The sequence below is a fragment of the Selaginella moellendorffii genome, unplaced genomic scaffold (assembly GCF_000143415.4).
Source record: "Selaginella moellendorffii unplaced genomic scaffold, v1.0 SELMOscaffold_10, whole genome shotgun sequence".
NCBI classification, from domain to species: Eukaryota; Viridiplantae; Streptophyta; class Lycopodiopsida; order Selaginellales; family Selaginellaceae; genus Selaginella; species Selaginella moellendorffii.
In genome coordinates, this window is record NW_003314271.1 from 19,477 (window position 1) to 32,286 (window position 12,810).

Consider the following 12,810-nt stretch of genomic DNA (forward strand, 5'->3'; position numbering starts at 1 on the left):
CACAAAAATGTGAATTATAAGGAGAATTTTATATAACCAAATATAGTACTTTTAAAGAATAAACTAAAAAACTTATAACTCAATACCCCTATATTTCTTCACCTTCATTTTATTTCAAATGCTTTTTTTATAGCTTCACTCAATTACACTCCACCTAAACTACTCAGTTGCCTCCTTTCTGCCAGGAACCTCCTGAGCTTCTTCAAGGAGCTTGGGGTTGTCAACCAGAGTCGTCAATGCATCGACCACCACATACTCTTTGAATTAGCGAGATAACCTGAAAACACGGATCAAAACGGATGAACACAGCAGGAAGAGAGACGTGCGCTTACATTTCAGATGCTTCAGACGCTTCGTCCGTCTTGGGTGATGACTCGTCATCTCCTTGCAGGTTAGCACCCAACCTGAAAACCAAGCACACATGTAACGATTGATTGCATCAGGAAGACACACGTATGTGTTGAGAAGATCACAAATCTTGGGGAGCTTATGGAAGACAATCGATGAGCTCTTCCGCAAGCAAGGAGGAAGCGATCCACTGCCCCTCCTCGAAACATTGCTGAAGCTTGGCCATCTCCCTCCCTGCAGCAACATGGATCTCCTTGGGGCCGACGTAAGAGGCAGAGGAGTAGCCGATGATCGTCACCCAGGAAGACTGGCTGCTGCGGCTTCCTCTTCTGACGAGGATCTTGAGAGGCTTCAAGTCCCCGTGGATGAGACCCCTGGCGTGAATCTTGGCAAGAGCCTCATAGGCAGGAGCAACGGCTGCTTCTATGTCTCGGCGGTGAACGTCAATAGCTACTCAGAGGCCAACCTTCGTCGCTGGTCATCACGTAGGCAAACATTGTTCCACACAAGAAGCCCCACGAGACGAGGCGTGGTATCTGAACTCCCTGCAGTTTGTGGAGCGTCTTGTACGCGTCCACCTCGGTGATGACCTTCCGGAGGTTCGTCTCCACGTCCAGAAGCCAGGGAGTAGTCAAGTCCCTCACCTTGAGAACCACGGGCTGCTGCTTGTACTTCGCGGAGACGACGGATGACTTAGCGTCTCTCGGCCACTTGCAAGAGACATCCTCCAAGTCTCCAAAGCTGAGATTCTCCATGCCATGAATGATCGCCCCTGCATGAGATGGCCTGTGTTGTGTGGCTATGGACTTGACGCTGTCCACCACATGGGAATCCCTGGGTGCGAGCTTGGCTAGGCTTAGCGAGTTATCTCCGATCGACTGCTGGGGTTCGTCTCTTGCCAGCTGAAGAACACACCCGAGAGCCCACCACGATGAAACTGGAGCGGAAAGTAGCGTGTCTCTTCTACTTATCTTGGCATACCGGATGGATTCACCATCCACCAGAACACCAAAGGAAGCACCGGTGAGCAGCATGTATGTGAAAAGCCTCCTGTAACACTTGGATGAGTGCAAAGAACAAGGAAAACCAAGCCAGACCTTACAACGTCTTGTATACTTGATCACAGTCGACAATCCCAACGAGAAGAGGCCGATCGGTTGCGCCCCTGACAAAGAGGTCCGGCTGGCCGATTGTGTTGGTTCTAAAGCGGTAAGTACCAGGCTGGAGGAAGTTTTGGGCAGCAAACCGGAGAAATACCAGCGATTTCCAGCTGCTCCCCAAAATGTGGATTGGACTTGAGCCACTCTGCATGAGCGTGCTTGAATTCCACCCAGGGGCGCACACCATTGACGTTACACACCCAGCGCCGGGACTCACGAACCAGCTGCAACGCGACGCTCCAAGCTTTTCCCTCCTCCGCCATTGCTAAATAACCCAAAACCCAAAACCCTTTGACATCTTCGCAGCAAATCTCCAGGTTCTTCTTCTATGAATGGGCCTTCTCTCGGGAAATGGCGCATCATCCACGAGAAAATCTTGGTCGTTCAGAACTCAAGGAATGTGCCCAAGATGGACGTCGTCCAGGGCTACGCGAAGAATGGTGGAAGTGGTGGAGCTAGATCAAAGAACTGGGATGCAGCCAAGAATGGTGAAAGTGGTGGGAGCGAGATCAAAGAAGTTGGATGAAGCGAAGTGAAGAACGGTGGAAGCGGTGGAACGAGATCAAAGAACTTGGATGAAGTGAAGAATGGTGGAAGTGGTTGAAGAATTTAGATGAAGCATAGAATCGATATTGAAGTAAATCTGACAACCAAAGCAGCTAGTCCAGTGGCAGGAGGTCCTGGGTTCAATCCCCAGTCTGTCGAAGCCCATTTTTCAACACATGACTTGGATGAAGCCAAGAATGGTGGAACGAGATCAAAGAACTTGAATGGTGGAACAAGATCAAAGAACTTGAATGCTGAAAGTGGTGGAGCGAGATCAAAGAATGGAAGCGAAGACAACGCTCTCGGCTTGTTCTGCTATAGCCGGGCTGCTAGCCGGATGTTCAAGCAGCTTTCAAGGCCTTACGGATCTGGTGAATGCTTGTAAAGGCCTGTGCTCGTCTCGCAAGCTCAGAAGAAGCTCACGGCGATCTCAAGCTCAAAGCTATGGCGCTCGAGCAGGGAATGGCCGTCCACGCTCAAGCCGCGAGGAGCTCGACGTGTTCGTGGCGTCTACGCTACATGTAAGTGTGGGAGCTTGAGGAGAGCTTTTGAGTTCTGGAACTCCTTGATGCTGGGCTACTGCGAGAACGAGCAAGCCGGCATGGTGGTGCTGCTCTTCCACTTCATGCAGCTCGAGGGCTGTGGTCTAGACGCTGGATCCTTCGTTCCTCCGCTCAAGGCCTTGGCGAGTCTAGCATCGATCGAGAGAAGCCCGGAGACCAAGCCCAACTTGCTCGTCTTGCGGAGGAGCACGGCCTCGCTCCACTCGCAAGCGTCCGAGCGTGGCTTCGACTTGATCAACTGCTAGGGAGCTTGATGGAGGCAAGGAGAGTCTTCGACCGGATCGAGCAGCGCGATCCAGTGCTGTAGACTTCGCTCATCGTCGCCTGTGCCGATGCCGGTGAGTCAAAGCTTGCGGGAGTGGCCCCGCGGCGCTGCTCGAGACGGGGAAGCTCGTCCATGGCGATGCATGTTGACACGGCCTGGAAGTCGACCCGGGGGTGGTGGTCTCTCTCGTCGACTTCTACGGGAACATGGTCGATGCTCGCTGCGCTTTTGATGCAAGCTCGCAGCTCCTGGAGCGCGCTCTTGGCTGGCTATGGTCGCCGAGGTGATAGCAAACTGGTGCTCGAGATGTTCCACAGGGCCACGGACGAAGGCTTGCGGCTTGAGCGTGGTGGTGGTCTTGTTGATCAAAGGCCGGGAGTGCCGGCATGTGTTCGTCCCGGGATGGAGGACGGATATCTTGAGGGGGGCGGACGAGATGGATGAAGCAGTGAAGCTTGCGAGGACGATGTCTAGACGAAGCGGTGGTGAATTCTCCGTTGGCGTGGCACCAGCGGCTTGTAGAAAGTGGAAGAATTGAGGTGACTTTTGAGGAGCTGAGTGGTGAAACTGTATACAATCTTATGGCAAATGCTTGCTCGACCTGAAAAGGTGTGATTTTTCCCAAGCAAATGGCTTGTATATCTATCAAGAAGAATGCAACAACGAGCTTACGATCGCGAACTCCTTGATCTTTTTTTACGCTGCCAGGCTCTTGGAGGCGATCTCAAACACATTCTCCGACAGGCCATCGGTTTTAGCAATGCGTTCCAGTTGAGCCTACGAGGACAAAGTCACACACATTTGAGAAGAGAAGACCTGGAAAACAAACACTGCCTAACCTTAGCCAGCGATTGTCTGCCTTCATCAAAGCGTTTCCACCTCGACAATGACGATACCATTCGCGATGCCACCTGTGAGGACGAAGTTAAGATACGAAGAAAGTGTGCTTGCGAGTTACCTGAGGGTTCATTTTGTCCAACTGCAAAGTCACCTCTGCCAAAAACTCGTAGCCAGAGCCATCTTTAGCGTGAAAGTTGACAGCGGTTCGACAGAAAGGACCGATCAGAGAATACACCTGTGTAGCAAGGATGTTTTAGCTCCTGAGAAAGGTGATCTGAAACACAGAACCTTGTTTGGGTTCTTCATGTCGAAGGACGGATGATCTAGCAATCGCCTCATGTTCTTAACATTTCCAGGGATATCAGACATAGATTGTAACACCAGCCATTTGTTCACAACCTGCATGTTTTTGCTCAGTCTCCATGAAAAAAGAAGCAAAGGAAATTCTTACCAAAGTTTCGTCCTTCCACTGCTCGTAGAAGTTTGCCAAAGCTTCATCACGCACGTCCCCAGGATTCTGGCAAAGTGAAGAGAGGGCTGCAAATTGATCTGTCATGTTTGTTGCGCTTTTGTATTCGTTCAAAGCAAGCTCAGTAGTGTCCGCCTCGTCCAGAGAGCAGAGGTAGCCTGCAAATCACGCACTCAAGTCTAAGAGAACTATCAAGGAAGCGACTCACCGAGAGCGAGGTTTTTTAAGGATCTCCTGGCTTTGTTTTTGTGATCGAATGTGTAGTGCGGATCAGAACTTCGGTTTTCAGTCACCTGCATCAGAAAACGGATGTCATGGCAGAAACAAACACGATAAGTCTATACTCACAGTTTTCAGGAAATCTTGCTTCAGTTTCGACGCAAGCTCTCTTATCACGAATTTTCGGACAGTATGTACTGCATCTGGATCTGCAACCTCCATCAAGTCCATCAGTTCGCTTTCTCCAGGAAGTGTTAGTGCCTTTGCCACAAATTCCTGTAATATGTCCGTCAGCTAGAGCCTAGAAGCATGAGAAAAACATGCCTTATCTAACGAGGAATCGTTGAGAATACTGCGCATGCCTTCCACAAATGCGGATGGAACCGCGAGCTGTTCGTTTCTTTGTGCTTTCGGAATAAGATCCAGCATAAGTTTTCTTCCCATCGTCTGTCCAGCCTCCCATCTGTTAAACTCGTCGGAGTCATGCGCGAGCAAAAAGAGCAAATCGTCATCCGTCACAGTCGGTGTCACAAGGCGCACGGGAGCACTAAAGTTTCTTAGGAAAGATGGCACAGGTTTCTCAGGCAAATTGAGAAAAGTGAACTCTTGCTCTTCCTGCAAAAGTACACTGGTTAGAACACCAAAACCAAACAAGATGCACCCTCACCTTATCAACAAGAAGTACTGCTGTCTTTGCAGGTCCCCCCGCTGTGTCTTTCAATGACTTGAGTGATCCTCCATCAAGCAACTCGGTCAACACCATATCTTCGCCTTTTGAATTTAGTAGACCCACAGCCAATGGTATTAACGTCGGCTCCTTCACAGGTTGTCCAGGTGTAGAAGGAATTTCTTGCCTAAGGAGAAAACGCAGGAGAAATAAAGAATAGAAAGGCCACCTCTTACTTGCACTTTACAGTATAGCTACGAGCTGCAGCATCATACGCTGTCGAAACAGTAAGAATGGGTGTTCCAGCTTGAGAATACCTGTAAGAACATGGTCAGGCAGGTGAACACTCGTGCATTAGCTTACCATCTCAAGAAAACTGAAAGATTGGCGGAATTAGCGTCTCGCATAGCAGCAAAGAAATCCTCGCAAGTTACAGCTTGTCCGTCGTGACGTTCAAAGTACAAGTCCATGCCCTGTGCAACACCGTCTGCAAAGATATAAGAATACTGAACACAAACCTTCCGAAACCCATCTTTCCCAAGCAATGTTTGGTACATGCGAACGACTTCCGCACCCTTTTCATACACCTGTAGACATAGACGTAGAATTAAGACGCCTAACAATATCGTTTTCGAACTTCTTACCGTCACTACGTAAATAGTAAGGACAGATAACAAAATGTCAGTCGCGGCAAAACTACAATTCTAAAGCTCATACCCGTATAGAAGTTGTCCATCTGCAAATAAGCTCTTTTTTAGTAAGAGTTTTTGCAAATGAGGAGTACCTTAATGTAAGAATGCGGACGGACAGGGTGCGCCATGGGACCAGCGTCCTATTGCGGACAAGAAGGTCAGTGTGATTTGAAGAGAAAGAAGAAGAAAAAAACCTCTGGTACCTCTGAGAATTGTGCTGTTCTGAGAAGAGCGACATCACCGATACGTTTGACAGGTCGAGAGCCCATGTCAGAAGAAAACTCCTGTAACTTGGCATTTCAGTACACAAAGAAACCAACGCAAAAACTATACGCACCTGATCCCTGAAAACTGTAAGACCCTCCTTCAGACTCAATTGAAACCAATCACGGCATGTCACCCTGTATTACATGACTATATCAGCTAAAGCAGTGACAATGCGACGACGTACCTATTCCCAGTCCAATTGTGGAAGTACTGCAAAGCAAACGTAGAGGTTAGTGGTTGTAGAACCTCTAATTCAGACCAACCTCATGACCAATCACACCCAAAATTGCCGCGTAGTCAACATCTGTAGCAGTTTCAGCAGACGCCAGAACAAGTTTCGAGTTGAATATCTGATACGAATAGAAAAATTAAGTGAATACAACAGCAAAAAAGACACACATTCAAGCTCTTGTTCTCCATAGCACCCCTACACCGTGCATCAGTTACCAAAAACGAACAAAAACAACGGCATCTTACATGTTGAAATCGGGAACAGCGACAATGTTAAACAGGTCAAGATCATACTCCAACCCATACACCTGTGCGAAGTTGAGATAAAAGAGAGAGAGAGAGAAAAGACTTCTACTTACATCCTCATCCCACTTCATTGAAAGCTTGAGAGCATGCATAGCATGCTCTGTCTTTGGAACGTCTTGTGCAGGAGTCCAAATCCTCAGTTGAACATCCCTTCCTGAACGCGTTTTAAAAGTATCGTCTCTGGACGTGAGTTGCCCCGCTACCAAGGCAAAGAGGTAGCAAGGCTTTTTGAAAGGATCCTCCCACACAGCATAATGAAATCCATTCTGACCACAGCACGTCGGGCTCTACACAATGCCAGTGAAGAAACAATGCCAACCTCGAGGTCTCCGGAGTCTATAAGGTTGCCATTCGACAAAAGAACGGGATACTGTGCTTTGTCCGCTTCTATCCTGGTAGTGAACTTTGCCATAACGTCTGGCCGATCCTGTAATAGCTCGCCAGAATGTCAGCCAAACATTGTCACAAAAAAAGACCTGGTAAAAGGTTATCTTTCTAAAACCTTCAGCTTCGCATTGTGTACAAAACATGCCGCTGGAAGACTTGTAGAGCCCCTGTTGGAAAAAAAAAAGTAACCATTCTAAAAAACTTGATCCCACTTACTTCGAGAGACAAGTTAGTCTCCGGGTGTATCTCAGAGCCAATCTCTAAATCAAAAGGCTGAACAGGAAGTGACTTCAACGTCAGATGACGGCTGGTCAGCTCAACTTCTTCCAGCTTCCGTTCTTCGCCGTTGATTTTAACAAAGAGAAGTTTCACGTCACGACCATCCAAAACCAATGGCGGGCTTTCACCTGCATGGCTTCTGGTTAATGACTACCAAGATAGCGGACGAAACAACGAAAGTGAAAAAGAAAATACTTGAGTTTCTCGGCAAAACCCGGATCTTAGACACCACGGTTGTCTTTTTCTCAGACAGAACAAATTTCAGCTCGACCTGGGTGGAAAAAACGAAATCAGCATCCAAAATCCACACGGTGCGTTACCGTGTCAAAGTGATAGCCAGTGGGCTTGTAATCCTTCAAAAAAATCTCCTTGGGAGCCTCCTTGACAGCCATCTCTTCAGCTACAGGAGAAGCTCCAACACTCGCTGTGGAGAATTGGCTAGACCCTGCAAAAGCACGCTACAGTTCACGACATGTGTTAGTCCGTAAGCTTCACGAAAATGAAAGAAAAAAAAAGTACCGGCAATTTCAATCGGCTTCCGCGCACGCAACCAAGTTCCTACATTTTTTGTTCGAAGATGAGAACCATAAACAATGCTTGAAACATCTACCTTGAATTTCGAAGACAAGGCAAACGTGGAACTGGATTTACAGTACCGAGTGAAGCTCCTTGCCTGCAAAAGCAAGTAGCAAATTTAGAGGAAGTAAAATTGACATGAAAAGGAAGAACCGAGAGAGAACAAAAAGAAGAATCTGAAGCAAGAAGAAATAAAGCACCGGGAAAGCTCTGGTGGCTAATGACAGTCGCGAGGAGACGGCCAAGACGAAACTAAGCCCTGGTCTCTGGCAAGGCGCCATGACGGTGGCCATTTCTCCTCTAAAACCCCTAAAATCCAAAGACACAACACAGGCAGCTCCATTCTTTTAGAATCTCTACTGCTGGAGATCATCAAAGCACGAATGCGCTGCGCACAAAATCACGAAAAACCTCACCCGATCGGCGCCCACGCCCAGCGCCTCGAGCAAATATTATCGCTCGCCTCTTTTAGGTCAACACGGCACTAAAAGTTAGCGAGGTATCTAAGGATTAAAAGTTACGAAGGACTAAAAGTTACTACCAAGGATTTAAAAGTTACTACTCGTGGCCCCGCGACCAAGACTGATTGGTTTAATCTTCCTTTGCCTGACAGAAAGGATCGATCACCTCATTGATAAGATGATTTTCATTCAAGAACAGACCGAGCCTGGTCTCAAGGAACATTGTTTTCTCCACGACTTTTGGGAAGTACTAGACAACCTTCAAATCTGCTATGGCCAGTTCGCACAGAGCACCTTATGGAAACTGCTACTGAGCCTTACACCACCCATCTCTATGCTTGTCCCGGCTCCAGTCACGCTGCTCTACTTGCGAAACAGAAGAATGCGAGTAATGAGCTCATCGATTCCATCCTGGGAGTTCCATGGCGGTTCACGTTCCTGGAGCCAGCGCTAACTTTAGAAGGACGAGACAAAGACTAAAAGCAAGTTATCAAAGCGCTTACAGCATTGGGACTCCTATATATTATCTAAAAAAAAAGGACCTCCCGGAAAGTCTAAATTTAAGAATTTACACTACCCTAAATTTAGTACAAGCTCATTGTTTAGTACAAGAAAGGCTCTGCGTTTACTGTAACAAAAGCAAAAAGATATTATTTTATATATAAACACAAGAAGGAATATCTTGTGATAAATTAATCCATTACCGGCCTGTTGTCAAATTCATCCGAAAGGCAGTAAAAAAAGAAGTGATGGTTGATTGCAATTAGGATGTTATTCAATATAGCATTTCTAAAGAAGAAAAGACTAAAACTAAAAAAGAAAAACAAAAAGAAAATTTACCATTCATGAGTGACCCAAAACGCATCTTTTATTGCATTAGTGAATTCTGGTTTAGCACAATTTGGTAGAAACTGGACATTTAGTTTTATCCGTTGATATATTTGCTTGTTAGGTAAGGGGGAAAAGTTGCCTCCGCAGGCATATCCTCAAGCCGAGGAAAGTAGGCCCTTTGTCCCTAGAAATTATGCAAAGAAAAATAATATTACAAAGCCCGATACAAATATAAAACTTACACTTCTTTCCTAGAAAAACTTATCTATTGGATATTCTCCATGCTCTGTTTGCCTTTCTAACTGCTACATATGGATATGTAGTCTTCACTCGATTGATACCCCCTAAACAAAGTAAAACAGGAAAAGATCAAATCCATCTAATTTAGAACATTGCACACCTGAGAGAATTCCTAGAGATGATCTGGTTTTCATCACTGGAAAAAGCATTCACAGTAGAGCTAAGAGATGAAACTCAACATGCACTGGCAAACTCAGTAAAGACAAGAGAAAGAAAAAGCTTGCATAGTTAGATAGGGGAATCTTTGGCTGTCTCGTTGAGATTTGGCCTTCTCGACCTCCCAAAACACAACAAAGAAAGAAGCATCTTGGATGGACAATTGCCAGCAAGGATTCCCTAAAGAAAAAGAGAAAAAAATGAGAGAAAACTAGACACAACAAACCTGGAAAGAACGGCCAGCGATGGCAGCCGGATCATTTGGCTCAAACGATCCAACGGTGTGGATCGCAACTCCCCGATAACCTAAAACCTGCAAACTTCACTGGAACATGGTGGAGATATGCGACACCCCGAGCGACCCAGAGAGTAGTCAAGCTTGTTGTCCTCCTTGTCTTTGAAGAGGTGTAGGCCATGGAGCTGGATGAGGTTGTCATGACACAAGAAAGCAATCTGTTGTGGAAGTCCCCGTCCTCTTGTTTATTTCTTCACAGCTAATATCATCTCCTCTGTAGACGGAGCCGATTGGCTTTCAGTTTTCATGAAGGAAAACTGGGATGAAGAACCACTGAGAGCTGCCCACAATGATCAGGTCCATAGTACTCTGGCAGTGATGCTGGCAGCTGGAAGACCATCTTCGTCACTGTTGGGAACTTGCATAGAGTTACTGGAGACCCTGCTTTCGAGCTTCTGCGCCTTCGATTCTCCAGAAGGGAAGAGCTTACCGCCACCATCGCTTAGCTTGGAGGATTGCACAAACATATCTCTGGTGTCGTCGAGAAAGCCACGAACCTCTGAGCCCAACAGAGGCAAGAACAAATATCAGTAGCCGTAGTAACATTGAATCTAAAGACCAAGAGGCATTGATGTGTTCTGGGAAAGACCTCTCCCCTGAAAGGTCAAACCAATCAGCTATTTCTCTACTGATAACTAGTTATTAAGTAAACCAGTTTTGGTTCCCGCTACACTGAATGCTAGCGGACTGTTACTGCATCTGTACACTGCAGTCTTTGTTGCTTAAGCCGAGATGGTCTTGTCCATGGGTCAGAAATTCTGGATAAAAGTAAATGATACGCACCTGCAACGATTGAGAAGAAGTCGAGAGAGAGGTGAGGACCATGATTATGCTGAAATCCAAATTTTCCGCAACAAGCTATGAGCTGAGCACCTGAGCTCCCCAGAAAAACTATTCATCATTGGATACGTCTCTAGACGGTGATAGTAGAGTCCGTGAGTGCCAATTCCAGAAAGAATGCATCCACAAGTAGATAGCTACAATTCCCTCACCTTTATCTGTTTTGATTCCAGCAACCTCCATAGTCCTATATCTGCTTTATAGAAGTAGAGCAGCGTAATTTTTTGTACTCCTATTTACCACCTTCCCATCCATCCTTGAGCATTTGCTGTTGGCAATCCTTCCTGGTGGAAAGCGTTCGTCCCACGCATGCGGTCCTTTAAAGTTTGTACTGAGGAGCAAAACTTGAGGAATCTATGCCTTTGCGTTTCTTAGGCACTGGAACTTTGAAGCATAGCCAGAGGCTTGAGTGGCTCGCTGAGAGACTAGAGAGACCACTCTCTCTTGGATTCTTGATCGAAACTTTTCTAGTTTGCACTAATTTTAGTATGGATTATATCTAATTTCTGTAAGACTGGGAACTTCCTTCCTAGTAAGTATATCACTGGCCATTGCACGCAGAGTGAACCATATAGGAGACTTATGTGATGACTACCTGTTGGCTGCCTTTCTGAAGTAACAAAGTTTGGAAGGGGATTGCAAGAAGTTCCACCGGGTAAATGTGATTAAAATGGGCTTACATGGCATAGTGTTAGGTTGTTTTCTGACTTCATTCAACATAACATTCCCCTGGTTGCACAAATGATACATAATATTGCTTTCTATTTTGCTCAAGAAAAGAAAGATAACAAGGAAAAAATGAAAAAAAAAAAAGAATTAATGTACCTCTTGTTTGAAAATGAGCTTCTAGCAAAGCAGATGGCTTCATGCATAATAAAGCTGGGAAAAGAGCTAAAAACAAAACAAATAGCCCAAACAACACTGAGGCTAGCATAGGAGATAAGCACATGATAAAAGATTAGGAGAAACAACATAATCTACACCCACTAGTCTCCTACTTTTTGTTGGGCACTTACAAACCACCTAAATAAAAGAAAGTTGAGAGTATGGAGTAGGTAGGAGCGTGGAGGAGCATAAAAGAAGGGAGTAAGAGTAGTCCAAATCAAACTTGCAAAAATTTTGCTATACTTTTTAACAGATATCTAGACTACCAAAACAAAATAAACAAGATATGAAGAATGTTTGTGCTTTGGTTGGCCCAACTATGTAAATAGTTAATAACAAATGAATCCATGCTACCAAAAGGTTCATCTAGTTAGGTGTTCTTCCAAATAAACTTCCAAGAGAAGTGTATTCAATTAAATTAAAGAAATACATAAAAGGAAAAAAGAATCTAAGAAAATCTAGCAATTTAATAATCATATGTGTTGAGATTGTAGATAGCATAATTAGATTCAATGATGTTGAGTAAGTTATTGTATGCTTGTCATTGATTTTAATTTGCCAATTAAACTCACACACAATATATATTATGAAAGGATATTATGGATCAAACATATTCATAAGCTTGTGGTTGATATAGTTTTATGAATCTATATTGTATAACACAAGAATGTAGTCATAGCAATGCTCAAATACTTATGATTGATGATTATCAAAGTTTGTTGTTGAGATAGGAGTGCTAGAAACATTAGCCACTTCTCCTTGTGAAAATCTAAGTCATTTGGCTAAATGTTGTTCTAAATAAACTTTAAAAAGAAATGCATTCAATTAAATCAAAGAAATATGTAAAAGGAAAAGAGAATCTAAAGGAAATCCAACAATTTAATAACCATATGTGTTGGGATTATGGATAACATAGTTAAATTCAATGATGTTGAGTAAGTTGTTGTATGTTTGTTGTTGATTTTTGATTTTCTAATTAAATTCATACACAATATATATTGTAAAAAGATATTATGGATCAAATATATTCATCAGCTTGTGGTTGACAAAATTTTATGGATCTACATCATATAACACAATAACATGATCATAATGATGCTCAAATGCTCATAATTGATGATCACCAAAGTTTGCCATCGGGATAGGAGTATTAGCCACTTCTCTTTGCCAAAATACATGTTAATTGTTATCAGAAAGGTTTTAGAACATAGCTCTGTGGCATACCTA

The 12,810-nt window shown here is 44.8% G+C and overlaps 1 protein-coding gene across 1 annotated transcript; it reads right to left on the reverse strand.

Annotated features, from left to right (window-relative positions):
- Positions 1–3,403: 3,403 nt before the first annotated feature.
- LOC9631144 (puromycin-sensitive aminopeptidase) lies at positions 3,404–8,299 on the reverse strand. The gene is made up of 31 exons (XM_024673225.1): positions 8,232–8,299; positions 8,016–8,124; positions 7,850–7,912; positions 7,759–7,797; positions 7,560–7,697; positions 7,435–7,510; positions 7,177–7,367; positions 7,050–7,127; positions 6,893–7,000; positions 6,627–6,839; positions 6,514–6,575; positions 6,436–6,463; positions 6,300–6,386; positions 6,221–6,246; positions 6,107–6,170; positions 5,973–6,053; positions 5,862–5,909; positions 5,795–5,813; positions 5,722–5,726; positions 5,596–5,664; positions 5,441–5,550; positions 5,314–5,394; positions 5,078–5,264; positions 4,735–5,025; positions 4,540–4,686; positions 4,400–4,484; positions 4,174–4,349; positions 4,011–4,121; positions 3,841–3,957; positions 3,722–3,793; positions 3,404–3,659 (listed from the first exon to the last, which is right to left on the reverse strand). The coding sequence occupies exons 2-31, from the start codon at positions 8,106–8,108 to the stop codon at positions 3,579–3,581; spliced, it is 2,946 nt and encodes a 981-aa protein (XP_024528993.1). The 5' UTR covers positions 8,109–8,124; positions 8,232–8,299; the 3' UTR covers positions 3,404–3,578.
- Positions 8,300–12,810: the final 4,511 nt, after the last annotated feature.

Coding starts and splice junctions, on each gene's coding strand:
- LOC9631144 (XM_024673225.1), bottom strand. CDS start 8,108: ATGGCCACCGTCATGGCGCCTTGCCAGAGACCAGGGCTTAGTTTCGTC. Junction 6,576..6,626: donor CAATGAAGTGGGATGAGGAT/GTAAGTAGAAGT, acceptor AACTTCGCACAG/GTGTATGGGTTGGAGTATGA. Junction 5,551..5,595: donor GGAAAGATGGGTTTCGGAAG/GTTTGTGTTCAG, acceptor GGTGTTGCACAG/GGCATGGACTTGTACTTTGA.